The sequence below is a fragment of the Alosa pseudoharengus genome, unplaced genomic scaffold, assembly GCF_046254945.1.
Source record: "Alosa pseudoharengus isolate Yale_2024_CS ecotype anadromous, Long Island Sound unplaced genomic scaffold, YU_APseudo_1.1 YU_APseudo_1.1_scf_24, whole genome shotgun sequence".
Taxonomy (NCBI): Eukaryota; Metazoa; Chordata; class Actinopteri; order Clupeiformes; family Clupeidae; genus Alosa; species Alosa pseudoharengus.
Genome location: NW_027468689.1, coordinates 10,288,567 through 10,306,640, shown reverse-complemented (window position 1 = coordinate 10,306,640; position 18,074 = coordinate 10,288,567). Strand labels below are relative to the sequence as shown.

The window sequence follows — 18,074 nt, the reverse complement described above, 5'->3', positions numbered from 1 at the left end:
GGTCGAGTTTGTCCTAGGGGCTTTAGTAAGAGCAAAAACATCAACCTGCACTAGCTCAGTGTACTTGATCTAAGTATGTAGAGTTTAATTACTGCAGACTAATTAACCTCCCCAAGAGGTTTGGTCTGGTAAAGTCATTAGAGTACACAGGAAAACTCTCGATCATTGGGTGCTGAAACTATTGTTTATTTCTATGATTGATGCAAAGAATATAAACATTTTCATTATGCTCATAATAGTATATTTAGGAGAGAGAGGCAAGGAAAACGCTCAAATCTTAAAGTAACAATTTAATATCTCAGTGAATGTTAATTAATACTATAAAATAATGAGCTGAACGTAAACCTGATCAGCTCGTCAAAATATCGTGAGAACAGCTCGGTTCAAGGCTGTCCAATCTTATTTGTACAGAGGCGTGCTATCCTCTGCGGCCGTTGGTCCCTCTCCACACCCACAGTGCTCCAGTGTGGTGGGACAGAAGGACTGCGCGAGCCTGAGTGTATAGTGAGGTTGCAGTCAGAACCGTGTTTCTTTTACGGAGTACGACCAGGACAGCGACAGGCTGCAGTGTAGGTGTGTCTTTCAGATTTTCATGCAGAATTCGTATTCAAATGTTCTCAGCTGCGAGATGGCGTGAAAGAGCCGCGCGTAACGGACACACCACAGAGCCGCCGCGCGCACTTCACTCCTCAGTGAAGAGGGAGAAGGCACAGCTCTCCTCTCGGCATCCCGCTCCTTCAAATATGGATTTAGGGTTAAAAAGGCGCAGTGGAACATTCTTATGGCTCTCTCTCCTGGTTTGCTGTATCGGCGGGACATTAAGCATAGGTGAGCATGTTCAATATTTACTGACTTTATATTACTTAAATGCTGCGGTGTAAAAGCATACCGCGATGCCACTCGAATCAGCTGCAGAAGTTCTGTAAAAACTTACTTCTGTGTTCGACTGTATAATTACTACACTACAATTACTACTAGACTGTGAATTACTACAGAGGATTTACTATAATGACAACTATGGGCATGTCCTATTCTGTTTTGAAATAATTTAATGTGTTCCGTGGAAACTGTGAAAACCTTCCAGTTGTGGTGTATTGGGTTTAACAAAGCATATGTCAGTTTACTGATCGTAAAATAGTCACTCAAACACAATGCACTGAGCTCCCCTCTTCAGTCCAGCAACTTTAATACAAAGAAATGGCTTTGCTAGAGACAAATAATGCGGGCTGTCCGTTTTTACATTCAAAAGGAACATTAAACTTGGTGTTCTCTCGTTCTGTCGTAAGTCCCCTTTCATACGCGCAAGCAGACTAACCTTCATTGAAGTGAGTAGTAAGCAGGATATCTTAGAGGTTTAAGAATATAGCCTACCGTTTGTCTTGTCTGAAGATGGTGTGCTCAGGAAGACATAGGCTGCATCACCATCGAGTTCGCACCCAATGGACCGGACATCTGCATCTGCAATGCAAACACGCTGCACTGTATTCTGCACTTTGAAGTTGTTTTGATATACACCAAAGTCTTTGCCTTAACGGAACTGTCCAGCTGTTTATCTCAGTTTGGCTAGTCAACGCTTGTAAAACACCACCTTCGCCGTTTTACGTGTTCTGTAGAAGACTTATGATAGCACATATGGTGAATAAGATTACACGGGTATTTTCACGAAACAAACATTATATTATACGCAAAACAACAATCATGCCCCTCAGGAAGACGATTGTTTCCCTTGTTTACGCAGTCAATGTGGTTCATTTTTGTGCAATTTGATGGTGCACAAAAGGCTGAATCAATGCATAAACCAAAAAAAATACATAAATGAGTTGACGTCGTCACATCTGACAGATTTTATGGCGATTCTGAAAGAATTCTAGAATAATTGTATTCTATCGAGGGCAGACGTCCTATTCCATTCTATGCACGGCACACAGGAGTAGTCATACACGAGCTTTTTTAGAGGAGAAGGTAGACTTTCTCTCGTTTAGCACTCACCGTCACTCTCTGTGTATGTCTCTCTTTCTCTCAATCTCTCTCTCTCTCACACACAGGCACACATATCCTGCTTGCGCTAACGCACGCAGATTAGAGGCACTGGAGATGCATTTGTACTGTAATTGAAGCAGATGGCGTTGAACTTTGCAAGCTCCCATTCTCCTGCACATCAAATTCCTGCATATACGTGTATGCCATTCTCAGCATAATGTATGCAAGCCCCCCCCCCCCCTCTTCTCCATGGCCCACTGGCGTGGAGTGGCAGCAACAAAAATAATGGTCATAATTGCATCGCTGCTGAGTGGGGTTTCCAGTTATTATAATTCACTTCGAAAGATGCTTTCTTCCATATCAGTGTGGAATCATTCTCGGGTCACTGGAAGCTTTCTATCAGCACTGAGATACTGGGCTTGACCCATATTTAACCTGTCAACTAGCATTCTCTTCCCTGTTATGTTATACATCATGAAACAAAGTGAGGTATAGTGTCTCTCTCTCTCTTTCTCTCTCTCTCTGTGTGTGTGTGTGTGTGTGTGTGTGTGTGTGTGTGTGTGTGTGTGTGTGTGTGATTGTGTGCTGAGTCTGTTATAACACTCTGTAAATGACATCATGGTTGCTCAAAACGGCAGATACTTCATAGCAGTTTAGCATGCCAGAACATTAATTCGTACAGCATAAACTAACAGTACAACTCTCGCATAGGTCGTTTTTTATATTTTACCACAGCACAGGAAAACACATCACAGTTAAAGATAGCAAAGTGTTTCGTAGGAGAGTGCAGAAAGTTCCTGCACAGGACTGTGTAGTGTAGTACAGAGCCCTGAAGTCGAGCCCAGTAGCCTGTAGGAAAGCCTAGCACAGCCAGGATGGCAGTGCACTCAGGGAAAACTCAAGCACTCGTCTACTTTACTCTGTACTCATGCTTAAGGGGGAATCCCTGATGTCACCGTAAAATGCCTTTTAATTGACATAGACAAGCCTACTAAACTACACTTAAGTGAATGAAGTATTCAGGCATGCATTGCTGAGCACTCTGGTCTTGTAACATGTACAGTAAGCAAGACAGATGAAAGCTATGGAGGAAAAGTTATCTGACACACACATCCCAGGATTGCCACCAGACTGTCTGAGGCTCTAGACAACATTTTTGTTATTCTTGTGGAAAGGAAGACATCTCGGTTCAGCTCAGTGCAATTCAGCCATGAGGAAACTAAAGTCAGACAAAGTCACAGCATTGCACAACCTAACAGTGTAAAGTACAGAACTGTACTGTAGGCTACTGCATTGTAGTACAGCACAGAAAACCACAGCTCATAATGCCATTCAAAATCAAAACATAAAAGCGTCCAGGCCATATGTAAAGAGATCCACATGAAAGCTTACGCTGCACAGTGCCTTGTGCATTCTACTTGTGTGAAGGTCTATGGAGTGAGAGATGCATGTGTATGTATGTATGTGTGTGTGTGTGTGTGTGTGTGTGTGTGTGTGTTGATGTGGGTGGGTGGGTGCATGGTGTTTGTGTGTGTGTGGGTGGGTGAGTGTATGCTATTTGTGTGTGTGTGTGTGTGTGTGTGTGTGAGCACAGCCAGGTGGTGAGCGGTGGTGGAGGGGGGGGGGTGACTGTAGTGTAGTAGAGGCGGCTCTGCTCTTAGCCAGCAGGCACGTGCGCACATAAGACGCTGAGAGCCCCAACGCTGTGGCAAAGGAGAAGCTCACAGCTGGATATAATGCTGTGCTGTGCCGCTCGGAGTTTATGTCAGGTGACCCATTTTTCCAGCTATTTCTTTTGGGTTCCTCAATAGTGATGATGGATTATTGCAGAAACCACATGAATACAAATATATACAGTTGATTTAACTTTGTTTCAAGGATACCCTTAGCTGTAGAAATAAAATATGTTTAATGCAAAAGTTACTCTCTAGTATAAGAGCAGTGTCTGCCTGTATATGTGTAGGAATAGCTAAGTCTGTGCGTGTTTGTATATGCACAGTAATGGTTTTCTGGTTTTCTTTCATATGGGCTGTATCAGTTTATAACAGGCCGTTACTATGTATAACAGACCGCTGTCAAGGAAAATGGGTTTTGTGCTTCTTATTCACATCTTTCATCACTCCGCAAGTAGTCCGGTCACTTCTTGCAATAGAACTTCAAGTGAAAGCAGATGGTTGATCAGCTGTGTTCTAAAGAATGTTTGATTCAAGTTCAGTGTTTTGCGATTGCAAGCTATTTGTTCCTCAGCAAAAGCCAGGACGTTAACGGTAACAAATACGTGTAAAGAGTTATTTTTTAATTTTGGTAAGTAGCCGTATAATTAGCGGGTTAATGTATAGAAAGCCAGTCATTATCAATAAAATAAGTCCCTTCAGGTCGAAGCAAGTCCAGTTTTTCTGTCAGGACTTATTTTCCCGATAATGACCGGCATTCTATACATTATCCCTTACTTACATGTGTATGATGTGTCTGTGTGTGTGTGTGTGTGTGTGTGTGTGTGCGTAATGTATGTGTGTGTGAATGGCAGAAGACATGTAAAACAGTTATGCTCTGAAGAAGATCCTTAAGTCATGAGTTTGATGTCTACTGGCACTGCAAATATGAAGCCAGCGAAAGAATCAATTACTGTGTAGGGAGGCAGTGTTCAAATGCCAGGAGAGGTCTCTTGTTTGGCTGTGGTTCAATTCTGTGTACCGCTGGCTTCAAGCAATGAACTGGGTTATACCAATAAATGATACCACAGAGAGCTCTCCCGTTGGGCTAGAATGTGAGTTTTTAGTTGTTTTTGGGTCATTAAGTTGTTTATTTTTTCCACATATACTAAATATACTTCATAATTCACTGATGAAGACAGTGAGGTTAGGTTTGTGTTTGAAATCCCACGGCGTGATGAAACGTGAGTGTAAATATATAGCAGAGGTGCTTGGTTCTTTGTAGCAACCTCAGCCTGTCAGAATTTATCACCGGCTCCTTTCGAGCTGGATGTTTGTATGGTGGAGAAAGTAAACCACTGCATAAAATCAATTTCTATGTGAATGCAGTACGTGTGCGTCTCTGTGTGTGCATTATGCGTGTGTGTAGATGTCTTGGTGTGTGTGTGTGTGTGTGTGTGTGTGTGTGTGTGCGCGTGTGTGTGTGTTTGTCTGAAAAACTGACTGGACATTATGATTCACGATAGGGTGGCATCTCAAAGAGCCTGGATAAGGGACAGAGGAAAGAGGGTAATAAATTGCCTTCATATATCTTCTTTACTGTCATTTATGAAAATGTGTACTGGGGAAGTCAAGCCTTGAATCAGAGTCTTACTGAGTCAAGGTTACAAAAAAGGTATCACAGGTGATTTTTTTTTTCTTTCTCTTCTTTTTGCTCTCTAAACTTCAAGCTGGCCATCATGGATCCAGATTTATTAATCCAGAGTGCAGTATTTAAGCGGCAAATTGACAGAAAATTACACTGCACCTGTCAGTGGCTCAGACAGCACGGAGTGTGTGCTCAAGGCCAAGCACTTCAAAAGACTTCAGCGCCCCAAAAATGGACTCATTCGTCTTGTGGAACCTGTCACCAAAAGATAGGTGTTATTGGGACAAGAAATTCATCACCGGTGCTTGATACTCCGTTCACATTATCTACTGTGGGCCACTGAGAAAATATTTTCATAACTGCCACACAGAGGGGAGGCAGCATGATGGGCAGCGTAATATATATTAATGTGTCCTCTGGTGTTAAATTATCAACCTTTTCTGATTATATCTCGTTGGCAGTACTCATTTGAAACCGAGAATTAATGGTCCACTGCCCAGGGAAAACGGGAGCACGGCTGACTGCTACCTACAGCAGTGGCAGAGCCCCAGTTCCCAAACATCTGAAATAACTCCTTGTAATTGAAAGTCTACTTCTCAAGCTAAGGCCACAGCACTGGAGCATGTCAATATTTATTGTCTGCTTACTGACTGTAGTTGACTGTTTTTAATAACACAATGACAAAAGGAGTGATTGTTTTTTGCATGTAAATATGGTTTCCTTATGCATGATCTGTATAACCTTGAAGTGAGTGATTTATTGTGAGCTAGTTTTGACTGATCTGTCATGCTATATGCTGGTTGAAAGAATATGTAATGTATGTAATATAGTTGTATTCGCCTAAGTAATCAGTTATGGTTAACTGAATTTTTACTGGTAATTCTGGATTTTTTTTTCTTACTCATCTGATGCCACTGGTGAGACATCTCACTGCCACTCGATAGTGTTCGTCTAAAACCTTTCCATCTCCCAGATTAACAAGTCAGTGTCTTGGCAGAATGAAGTTCCTAATTAAGCCAGCAGAGCTCTCAATTTACTTTTGTCGTCAGTCACTGAACTGGCCAAAAGCATTTGGTCACTTGTTGATGGTATCATACTTTGGACATAATTGAACTGCATAATTTTGCATTCATTAGGCCAACTCGTGTAGAGAAAATTCTGCTTCGCCTTGTGCCTTCATGCCTTTACAAAGTCATACAGTACAACAGAAGTGGCTTCAGGCCAGCATGTGAACATATGGCAGATTAAAATCAATGACTGTAAGTAGTCCCACTTATTGAACAGGTTTTGGTGTGTGTGAAATACTTAATTAATGTTGAATATGACTTTTAAGGTACTGTAAATTCTTTTGTTTAGGTGGTGATTTTAGTCAACATTTCACTAAATCCATAGCCATAAAATAACTAGCCTTTCTGACCAGTCAATATAATGAAACACTTCACCAGATATAGATCAGGGGCCCAGTTTCCTGAAAGCACCATCTACGAAGTTCGTAAAGTCCCTCTTGCGAACATCTTATGTTTTTCAGACCCAGGCATACAGCAAAATGCTTAATGGTCTTTGTAACCCCTTACCGAGCTGGGCTGTTCTGTCTCTCTCTCTCTCTCTTTCTCTCTCTCTCTCTCTCTCACACACACACACACACACACACACACACACACACACACCATGGGGCAGGCATTAAACGAGAGTGAGGAGAAAATGGGTCTGAAGACAGACACTGAGCATCTCTCCCTGTGGTCACAGCAAGGGTCGCAGAGGCAGCGTGGCATTCAGCTCGACTATTGCATTTCACTCTCCACCGCCTCCCCAGAGGGGAGGTCAGGTATGGGGAGAGACCCAGTGGCAAAGCAGGTCAGGGGAGGGTAGACTAAACTCCTCTCTTTGCTCTATCTCTCTGTCACGCTCGCTATCTCTCTCACTCTCCCTCTCTCTCTCTCTCTCTTGCTCTGTGTGTGTGTGTGTGTGTGTGTGTGTGTGTGTTCACAAACTTTGACAGTTTCACGGACTCACTCTTCTGTGGTTTTATGCCTGTCATTTCGCCACATTAACGGTGCCTGCATGCCTGCCTGACTGCAGAATTGTAATGAGGTGAGAAACAGTGACTGGTCATGAGAAACAAACTCAATTTTCGGAGAACTTTTCAGTGCCTCTCCTGTGCAGCACTACCGTAAGTAGATCGGACAGTGCATCCCAAAGCTACATGTAGTTTGCTGGCAAGGCCACAATAGTGGCAGAGCAGTGGAGAGAAGCTAACAACTGCAGTAGACCTAACCCCTACCTGCACTACCCAATCTTTGAATTAGTGCTTCAATCCCAGGGCAATGAACAAGTGATCCATTATCAGAACTGCTTCGCTTTATGAAAGTAGAAAGTTTGCTGGATGAAGGTGAATTAGAGCATAGTTTGTAAGGTTGCATGAAAGACAAAGAGCAGATATAGCACATTTTTAGAGGAAGTGAGATTCTTTACTTTGAGAAAAGTTGGCCAGATTGTTTGCCACTGTCTATGTAAATTTCAAGTCAAATGTCAACTAATATTAATTTCTTCCAAAAAAGTCTCTCTAAAGCGATGGTGTGGCAAGGTGTTGAATGACATGCAGTGAAGCTGAAAAGTTTTCTTGGCTCAGCAGTGTCTGTGAATGCCAAATCACAGTGCCATTGACTGCAGTTTTCTCTAAGAACAATGGTTTTGAATTTTTCAACATTTTGTAGCACCCACTAGACACATCTATCATATGACCCCATTCAGCTAGGCCTTGCTCATCTGTTACTTGGAGAAGATATTGGACCACGAGTCAAATCTTTCACTAAACTAGTACACCTCATCAATGTTCGTACTCTTCAGATCTATGTGACTGATGGAGCCACATTAGTAGAAGCATCTGTAAAAGAAGCTAGTAGACCCGAAGCAGCAGTACTAGGTAATCCAGTCTGCAAAATAGGGATGTACCACATTGTGTCTCATCCATGATAGGATTCCCCTTCATAAGAATTTGTCATCCCATCTCAAACTTACGGTATACGGTATAAATGTTTACATTTACCCCAAGTCTGGTGTGTGGGAACATTTTGGATTTAATTTTACCTGATGACAGCTGCAACAAAATGGTAGATAGAACTGCGACTGTGCGCAAGGATTGTGCAACACGTATTCACAATGCTAGTCACTAGTTACACAGGCCCGGAGTGGCTAATCGGGAGCTTCGGGAGGATTCCCGGTTGGTCATTAACGTTTTGGGCCGTTCTGAATATCGTGAGCTTAATTTTATTGTTTCCAAGGTTGGGTAGTAATGGATTATGTGTAATCTGGATTACGTAATCAGATTACAAAAATCAAGTATCTATAATCAACCCAGATTACAAAAAAGAAAATGTATCAGATTATAGTTACATTGTTGGGGATTACTTGATTACATGTTATCATGCAAACAATGCAACTTTTTTATGATAGCCTAGTTTATGTTTTAATTTCACAAGCAGCCCATTCATTCGTCTTTATTACACAGCTCTTCAGAGTGCTGCAGAATGTTCCATTCACTTGAATGGGCCTTCCCAGAGTTCAGTCGTCTGCTAATTCTCAATAACAGACCGTTGATAATTATAACAGACCGCTGTCAAGGAAAATGGGCTTTGTGCTTCTAATTTACGTCTTTCATTACTGCGCAAGGACTGGAACTTCATTAAAAAGTTAAAGCAGACGGTTGATCAGCTGTGTTCTAAAGAATGTTTGATTCAAGTTCAGCGTGTGCTGTTGCAAACTATTTGTTTCTCACCGAAAGCGACGATGAAATGGTAACAAATAGGCTATAGCCTAGGATATGTAGGCTAAAGAGTCACATCGTGGGGATGTGACTCTTTAGAACGCCGGTAATTATTGGAAAAATAAGTCCTTGCGCGTCGGGGTCCGGTTCGCCCTATCGGGACTTATTTTCACAATAATGACTGGCGTTCTATACATTATCCCTTACATAGATGTCATTATCATCCAATTGCCTGTGTAGTTTCTTGACGAGAAAAAGGTTCAAATCAAAACCCAAGATGGAGGAGCCGTCGACCGATAGACCCGTTCCAGTTGGGAAAAATGCATTCAGTTCTTGGAAATATCGGCTCAACTTTGAATTAAAGACAGTGGGAAATAAGAATGTGTATGTTGTGTGCAAGTTCTGTAAAAAGTAATCCTAAAGTAATCAGAATAAGTTACATGTTTTGGGTGTTTGAGGTGTCGTGGGCCTAACTTAACGAAACATCGGTGAATGAGGGTGCCCACTTGATAACCCCAATGACATGCCGCATACTATATAGGCTACTGCTGTTGGATGGGCCATTTGTATTGTGCTTGTGACCATTTGTTGGCGGATTTGTGGGTAGTGTGCTTTTTAAAGTTAAACTTGAGCAGGGGCTTCTGCATGTGTTTTTACCTTGGATTTTGGCACAAGGGATTTTAACATCTAATCCTGTGTATTAATGTAATGCTGATTAAAAGAATTGCCATGTAATCTGTAGTCAGTAATGGATTACATTTCAAAGTATTCTTACCCAACCCTGATTGTTTCTTAAGTTCATTTTCTGTGCCCTTGCGGCCCCTTACTTGCATTTTCCCAAATATTAAAAAAGCACTCACAAAAGCTGTATGGAAGTTACAACCAAGTATTTGCAATAATTAAGGGGAATAGGCTACATGTGCGGCCCTTCCTCCAGTGTCCAGTGGCACGGCTCTCACCAATTTTCAGGTGTGCAGGGGGGACGTGTAGTAGACTAATAATAATTAATTTTACTGTAATAAGCCCAGATCTCACAAGCCCTTGAAAATAAAATACCATTTTGCCCTATGCAACAATTTTAGCAGTTGAGAGAATTATTTTAGCAAAAATGACTTAATTATGCAGGTTGAGAGTCGTTCTGATGGTTCTACAGCACTTTTTGGGTCATTTGGTGGGTGTTTCGTCTCCCCCTAGTGCTTCTCCGCGGGGAAAAACGAATATGCAACTTTCTGGTCGTGGTCCGAACACATCCGGATGAAACTCGGCGGAAATACTCGAAAATGTAGTCAGATTGTAGTTTCTAAGAAGACTGCAAAACGCACTCCGACTTGGCTTTGTTGCTGTTGAAATTGTAAGTAGCCTACCCTTGGGTGAACTTCGTTTTTGTAATGTGATTTGATAGTCTCTTGAATAATGTGTTTGCTCGACCGTTTTATTGTGAGCCCTATGTGTTTAGCTTGGTTTATTGATGGCTAGCTCGCTAGCTAGTGGGGGTTTGGCATAGCAGTCACTTGCTACCGAAGCTGCAGGGGGAGCTATGTTGTGAAAAATGCGAGCCCAAATCAGGCGAAAACCCAGAAACAGCGAAGGAATAACCAGACCTGCATAGGGCTTCTTTAAGATGTCTGTTGGGTCCTCCTCACATGAAAGATAATGTTCGGTTTCAGTGAGCAAATAGCCCTGTTGAGAGAACCTAGAGGAGCGTACAAGTTTGGCAGAGACAGGAGAGAAATGGGCATTTACAAGGCTTGTCACTGTTATGTGGTAGCCATAGATATATACACTAGATGTCGCCTTGACTACTGCTGTTCATTGGAACGAATGCGTCAATCGAGACGCCATCTTGCTTCAGTGATCCACTCCTCTATAATGCATTAGCGTCAATCTGGGCAAAGATCTAGCGAAAATAAAATCACCATAAATCGTCAAAATCTCAAGCAATTATCTAATTTTTTGGGTTGTTCCAACTGACAGGCATGTATTTATGGTTGAGTCTACAGAAAACTAAGCTTAAGACGATAATAAAGATACATTTTACCCGTCTAGCCCCAGACTCCCATTCATTCTGCACTAGCTAGCGGCGGCCCCTAGAGGAACAATGAGTAAACTGCAACCAGGTTCGATACAATGAAAGTAAACAGGCTCTTCGTAGACAGGCTCTGGTTGAGGCCACATACCCCTCGTCTCGTTTTCTCATGTAAATTGTAATCTCACCAGAAGTTGCTGTAGATCTGTAGAACATTTACCTCTGCTACTACATAGGCTACGCCAGTCGTTACTTTTATAATCATGGGTCAGTGCCATGGGCAAACGAGATGTAGCTGAATTCATAAATGACAAAGCCATGAGAAAGGTGATTTTCTTACGTTTCAACAACAAAGAAGCCGATCTGCCATCATTGTGAGAAGTTCCCAAATTTGTCGCTAATCGCTAATCGCTGGGGATGGCCAAACGTCGCTAAATAGGTAACGCTGACAATACAGGAGAACTAGTTTAGCGATTCAGATCCCTGTACAAAGATGGCGGCGGTGTTGACGCATGCTGAGAAGCAGAAGGCGACATCTAGTGTATATATCTATGTGTGGTAGCCTAGAAGCTATCTTGCATAGCTCAGGTAGGCTACGCTATGAAATAAAATATTCCATAATATTTCAGTCATGATTTTGTTTGTGCATGATTACATGATTACATAACATGATAAAATAATTCCGTGGAAATGCATGGATTCCAGTTGATTCCAGTAGCAGCAACTGGAATCCATGCATTTCCACAGAATTATTTTTGGAATCTGATCCCTTGTCATACCTGTTCATTCGTACTCGACGCTCGACTTATCGTGACTAAATTCAAGATGGCGGAGAACGGTAAACTTCATGAAGGTACTGACTGTATAAATCGTCTTGTAAATAAACTACCAATTTTAATGTCTCGTTTTTACGACGGAGTATTAGGGCCACACATGAAGAAAAAAATATTTTTGCCATGGCGAGATTAAACTCGACATGTTGACTTTAAAGTCGCCATGTCGACATTAAACTCGACATTTCGAGAATAAAGTTGAGATGTCATGTCGACTTTAATCTCGACGTGTCGACTTTAAAGTCGCCATGTCAACATTGAACTCGACATTTCGAGAATAAAGTTGAAATATCATATCTACTTTAATCTCGACGTGTCGACTTTAAAGTCGACATGCTGACATTAAACTCGCAGTTTAAACATAGCATACAAAGTTTAAGCTAGCCTACACTAACACACAATATGTTACATGAATAATGGGCTTCAAATCAAATAGGTGTTATTTCAGATAGATTGCTAGATTGCAGATATTCAGATAGATTGCGTCTTGTCTGTTAACTACTCATTGCCGTCATCGTGAAGTGCTGTATCTCGCGGTTGGAAATACCATGCACTATGCCGTTTAGGCTATATAGCTAGAATAATACATGTATCCAATGATATAATGTTTCTATACAAAATGCTATTTCACTCTGTTTTACGTGGGTAAGGCCACCGCACATTCAAATAACTGCCCTTCATGAACCACAGGCCGTCACTCTCCATAGGTTAACTAATTTCTCTAAAACTGCTTTTCCATGTCTCACCTGCAATAAACATAGGAGGCTATAAACACAGGTATAGCTTAAGCATATACTATTTTGATCCCGTGAGGGAATATGTGTGCATGTATACTTTATTTATGCACTATGTGTGCATATGTGCGCATGTAGGCTACTAGTAGGGAGTAGTAGTAGTAGTAGTGGGTGGTCGGGAGGAGGACAGCTTCATTCGTCCCTAGACATTCAGCAATAGGCTGTTTTGCATCCATTACAAACAAGCAATGTGAAATTCTAGGATTGGGGAGAGCGCCTAGTATGCCTAGTCTAGTGCATAGGCCTAAGCATTAAGTTGAACCTTTAGATGAAAAACACTTTTTAATAATAGGCCTACAATAAATAAATAAACCGCTAATGACGTTTAGGCTATTTTGACCATCGCACGCCTGTAACTCCGTGATAAGGACCTACAGGAAAGTATTTGGCTGAGCAACGGAGGTTAATGTTTTATGTTTTGTTCACATGATATAGGCCTATGTCTTATCATTGTTGCAGTCGAAAAATGGAATGTTTAATTCGTCCTCCCTTTCAATCGTCCCGAGCGGTCGTTCTCTCTCCAAACTAACTTTTATTCTCAAAATGTTGAGATTAAAGTCGACATGATATTTCAACTTTATTCTCGAAATGTCGAGTTTAATGTCGACATGGCGACTTTAAAGTCGATACATTGAGATTAAAGTCGACATTACATTTCAACTTTATTCTCGAAATGTCGAGTTTAATGTCGACATGGCGAGTTTAATCTCGTCATGGCAAAAATATTTTTTCCTTCATGTGTGGCCCTAATACTCCGTCGTACGTTTTAAATGTCAAGGCCCTCTGAAGTCTACCAATGAAGTATGGAGCTACTTTGAGCATCGTAAATGGTGTAAAACAGTAATTTATTTGTATGGCTAGGCCGATGCCCGAGGCACCCCCATCGAAAAACAGTTGGTAGCTTTGGCTAACTAGCGCCCGATTTCTGAGTGCAGGGGACAAGCCGAGATGAGCTATGAGACATACGTTCACAATCGGTATCATGTTTCAACACACTTAAGGTCAATATCACACCGGAATTCTCCTTTAACCTAATTTTCCAACCCACACAGTCTATCCTGCCATAATACATGAACCAATCAGATTAGAGTAACATACAGGAAAATAATAATAGAATTTATGAATGCAAATATGGATGGAATACTTTGGCCAATATTCACAGTGAATTACAGACGTGACATTTATAGAATTTGAATAGAATGAGACACTAAGGAAATATTCCCAGTTAGTTAAATGTATTCTACATTGACTGGGCCAAACCTACATTCACCATGTTGTGGTCAAGCAGTTGAATTGAATTGAGTGGGCTTTTTCTTTGAAAGTGTTGCAGGGTTCACATGGACATGACACCGGTTCATGTTTCGAATTCTGAGGTCTTGTGAAATGCAGATGGACTACACACTTACCAGATGCAGTCCTTGTTCTCTTTAAATGCACATCTTCTCACTTCCCCATACGTTTACTCCCACAACATCAGATCAAAGAGATCCAAATATGGGATTTTTTTTAACCTACTGAGGCTATTGATTCCTGTCAAAAAAATCACTCTTTCAGCTGAACTATTCATATGGTTCTCCAAATTACTGTAAATACGTTGTAGGTTTTCATTAATTGATGGTTGTTCATTTTTGTAAACCATAATTTATGGCTTGCACTTGTATGTGTACTATATGTATATTGGTTTAAATGTTAAATGTATGTTTAGCCAGATGTGTGACGTGTGTCCACAAAACAGTTTGTGCGAATTCTCAACAAATGTGAAGTCAGCCTCATTTCAGGATGGAAAGTTCAGGCAGCGGCCCATATTTAAGCTTATGATCTTTTGAGTCACTGATGAATAATACATAGTAAGGGGAGAGCTTGTGCTGGCTTTTGCTGGCCAAGTCTTCCACCAGTAAAACATTAGGCAGTGGCTAGCCCAGCCTAAAAATGTTCAGCAGTTTGAAGTTTACCTCATTTGATAACCATGTTTCTAGTTCATAGTCAAGATGTGAGATTTCCATCTATATACATGAGACCTCATTGGGATGGTTAGCAGGAGAAATGAGAGTTTTATATTTTTTTATTTATTGATTGACAGTATTCATTTAGATCTATGTCAGCCATTACTTCTTCAGGTGTTTTTCACTGCAGGAAATAGACAGAAATCAAAGAAAATGGAGAGGTCTGGACAACTGTATATTTTAGGGTGGCAACATGACCATATAGCCCTGGAAATTTGTTGGTTTGAAGTGTCAACATGACCTAGTTAGAGTAGTGCATGGGCATAATTTTTTCATGATTCAACTAGCCGTGCTGTGTGTCTGTGTGTGTGTCTGTGTGTTGTGTGTCTGTGGTTGTCTGTGTGTGTGTCTGTGGTTGTCTGTGTGTGTGTGTGTCTGTGTGTTGTGTGTCTGTGGTTGTCTGTGTGTGTGTGTGTTGTGTGTCTGTGGTTGTCTGTGTGGTTGGCTGTGTGTGTGTGTGTGTGTGTGTGTCTGTGTGTTGTGTGTCTGTGGTTGTCTGTGTGTGTGTGTTGTGTGTCTGTGGTTGTCTGTGTGTGTGTGTGTTGTGTGTCTGTGGTTGTCTGTGTGTGTGTGTGTGTGTGTGTGTGTGTTAGAGAGAGATGCGGTGAAAGCGATGGCGGTGGATTGCTAGTATATGATTTGTGCTTGGATTTGATATTTTACTCTCTGTCTTCCACTTTTTGATAATTCTATCCCACTCAACTAGCAAGATATATCTACTGTCTGGATTGAACTAAGTTCTATGTAATGAACAAATAACAGTATATACATGAAATCTGAACTGAGAGTGCAATTAATGTCCCAATACTGCCAGATTCCATTCTAGCATGGCTGATGGACAGTCTGTCAATCTAGTATGTCAGCAACACTGTGGTGTTGATGTATAATACTGCCAACTCTCTTTCCTATACACTGTATTACAAGGCATGTACTCCAGACATTTGAGATTGCGTTGGCATGTAATTATGCAGAGAACTAGGATTGTGCCTCAAACTGAACCCTACAGCCCATAATTCTCCTTCAAGTTTGCCCTCTAGTAACAAGTTAATGCAAAGAACCATGACTAATTTACTTTTGTAATGTCTTGGCAAATGGGCACTTACTAGAAGGGCACACAAGGCCTGTTATAGAGGCGTAGGAACAGGTGCTATACTGAACATCTACTGTGTGTCTCGCTCAGATAAGACAGTCCCAACCTAAGCTGAAAACACGTGGGAATATGCTCTCGGTTTCAACTCATCATTCCAGCACTCTAAACTTGGAACTCTTTATAATTCCAATAAAAAAACACCTCACCAGTTTCACACAAATTAGCACAATAAGCAGCAAATTAAGCGTGCATGCCACTATTAAATTGGCTTTTTATGGGAGAGGGGAAACTGCCAGAATTCGATTTCATCCTGCTGCAATTATGTGTGAAAATGTTGGCACTACTGGGATGTCCTGTATTTTCTTAAGAAAAAGCTTTTCTTAACTTAAAAAAAAACCACACACCTACCTAGACAAGACAGCTAAAACTGCTCATTCTGAAAAGGCATCCATCTAAAATAGCATCACATTGTATGCCATACATTTCAAATGATGGATCCTTTTGATTTACCTTGAATCACCTCTAATGTAGAGGGAATTGTATGGGAGGAATATCTCAGGAGTATGCCACATTTAAGGTGTCTGACTGCTGACAAACACCATCTTCTCAGCTCCACACAGATAGGTGGGAAATACTCACCTATATTCACCTATTCCTACCGTAATAGAACTTGTGTTCTGCTCTCGCGACCGTGCAAATTTCGATAGCAGCTGCTGTCCCATCTGGACAGTCAGGACATGGCACACAGTAGGCTACAGCGCGTGTGCCAGGAACACTATGAAATTCAGACCGCTTCACTGAGGACAGACCCTTCAAAGAATTTGAAAATGTCCACGGTAACATTGTCAGTGCTGTCTATTGAAGCTTATTTTATAATTTACTACAAGCACGTGTCTATTTAGACAGGGATGGATTACTGCACGGGCCTACCGGGCCCAGGCCCAAGGGGTCAGGGGGATGGAATGCATGGAATCATTGCCTCAATATCAACAAATCAGGATGTAGGCTATGAATCTGATTGAATTTAGTATTGGCCATCCCCAAAATGCACCAGAATACAGGAAATCACATCAAACAAATTAAAAATGTTCTGGGGGAGGACCCCCAAACCCCCCCTCCCACATATACAACAATAAGTGGGGGGTCCTTAATACATCTGGGCCCAGGGGCCCGAAAGTTCATAATCCACCCATGTATTTAGAAGCAATGCAGCCTACGTCAACTGCTTTGCTATATAGCCATATGACACCTTAGCTTTACTAAACATGCCCCTGGACACACTCTTTACTAAAACCAGCAGTATGTCTTATTTAGTTGTTGTCCTTTACTTTATTTATCTGACAAATTCTTCCATTAGTCAAGCTGGCAAATATTAGTCTAGGCAAGATAGCAAGTTTAATTTCAGATGGATGATTGCTCGTGCTTGCACGCACACACAGATTAGCTGATTAATTATGACTGGTGGAATAGCATGGGAAATAGCAACTGTCGTGTGGCAGTGCGAGATAGTGGGGACACTGCATGAATAAGAACTCGCAGCCTTGCAGAAACAACATGGACGAAAGCATGGAAAGAAGGGTAAACATTAAAATGTTGTTAAAAGGTTTTTGGTTTAAGCTGAATTTATAGTATTTCAATGTTATATTGAAACTCTACTTCCATGTTATGTAGACTGCCAAATGGATCTTTCCTGACTTTAACTTGTGGGTAGCACATAGCCCATTACATTCCCTTGTCAGTCATCACAGTATATAATTCTCCATATAGCACAGCTGAGGGTTTTTTAACGGTACTCAGCTTCGTTCGTTCACTTCGTGCCCAACAACAGCCCTCAGCTCAGTCAGTGTGCTATATTCACGATATAGAATGGCTTCTCAGGGCTTATTGCTTAACAAAACTAGTGCAACTTGAAATTCCCCCCCCCCCCCCCCCGCCCAGCACCACCACCCCCCGTGGCTCAAATAATGATGTTGCTGGTGCCTAACTTAAGGGTACAAAACTCTCTTTATACACGTCTCTTTATAGATTCTGCTCTTTGTCTTCCTGGCTAAGGATGGCCATGGCAAGGTGTAATCTAGTGTAGGCAGTATGGTGCTCTTGCTCTTGCTCACTCAACTGTGTTTGTTGCCTGTCTTATTTTCAGAGAAAAAAAAGTGCCATTAAAAGAAAGGACGTCAGGTTAAGAGGTTCAGATGGTGGTGCAGCTGCACACTTTTTTTTTTCTGCTGATGAAATTAGGACAACTTCCCAAAGAGATCAAAGGGACTTCTTCACTCACCAGAAGT

The 18,074-nt window shown here is 41.5% G+C and overlaps 1 protein-coding gene across 1 annotated transcript in view; it reads left to right on the top strand.

Moving 5' to 3' along the window:
• Positions 1-586: 586 nt before the first annotated feature.
• cntnap3 (contactin associated protein family member 3) overlaps positions 587-18,074 on the top strand; it is a 98,624-nt gene continuing 81,136 nt past the window's right edge. The window contains exon 1 of the mRNA XM_076303105.1: positions 587-828. Within this exon, the coding sequence (XP_076159220.1) occupies positions 612-828 (217 nt within the window). The 5' untranslated portion in view covers positions 587-611. The remainder of the gene's footprint in view (positions 829-18,074) is intronic.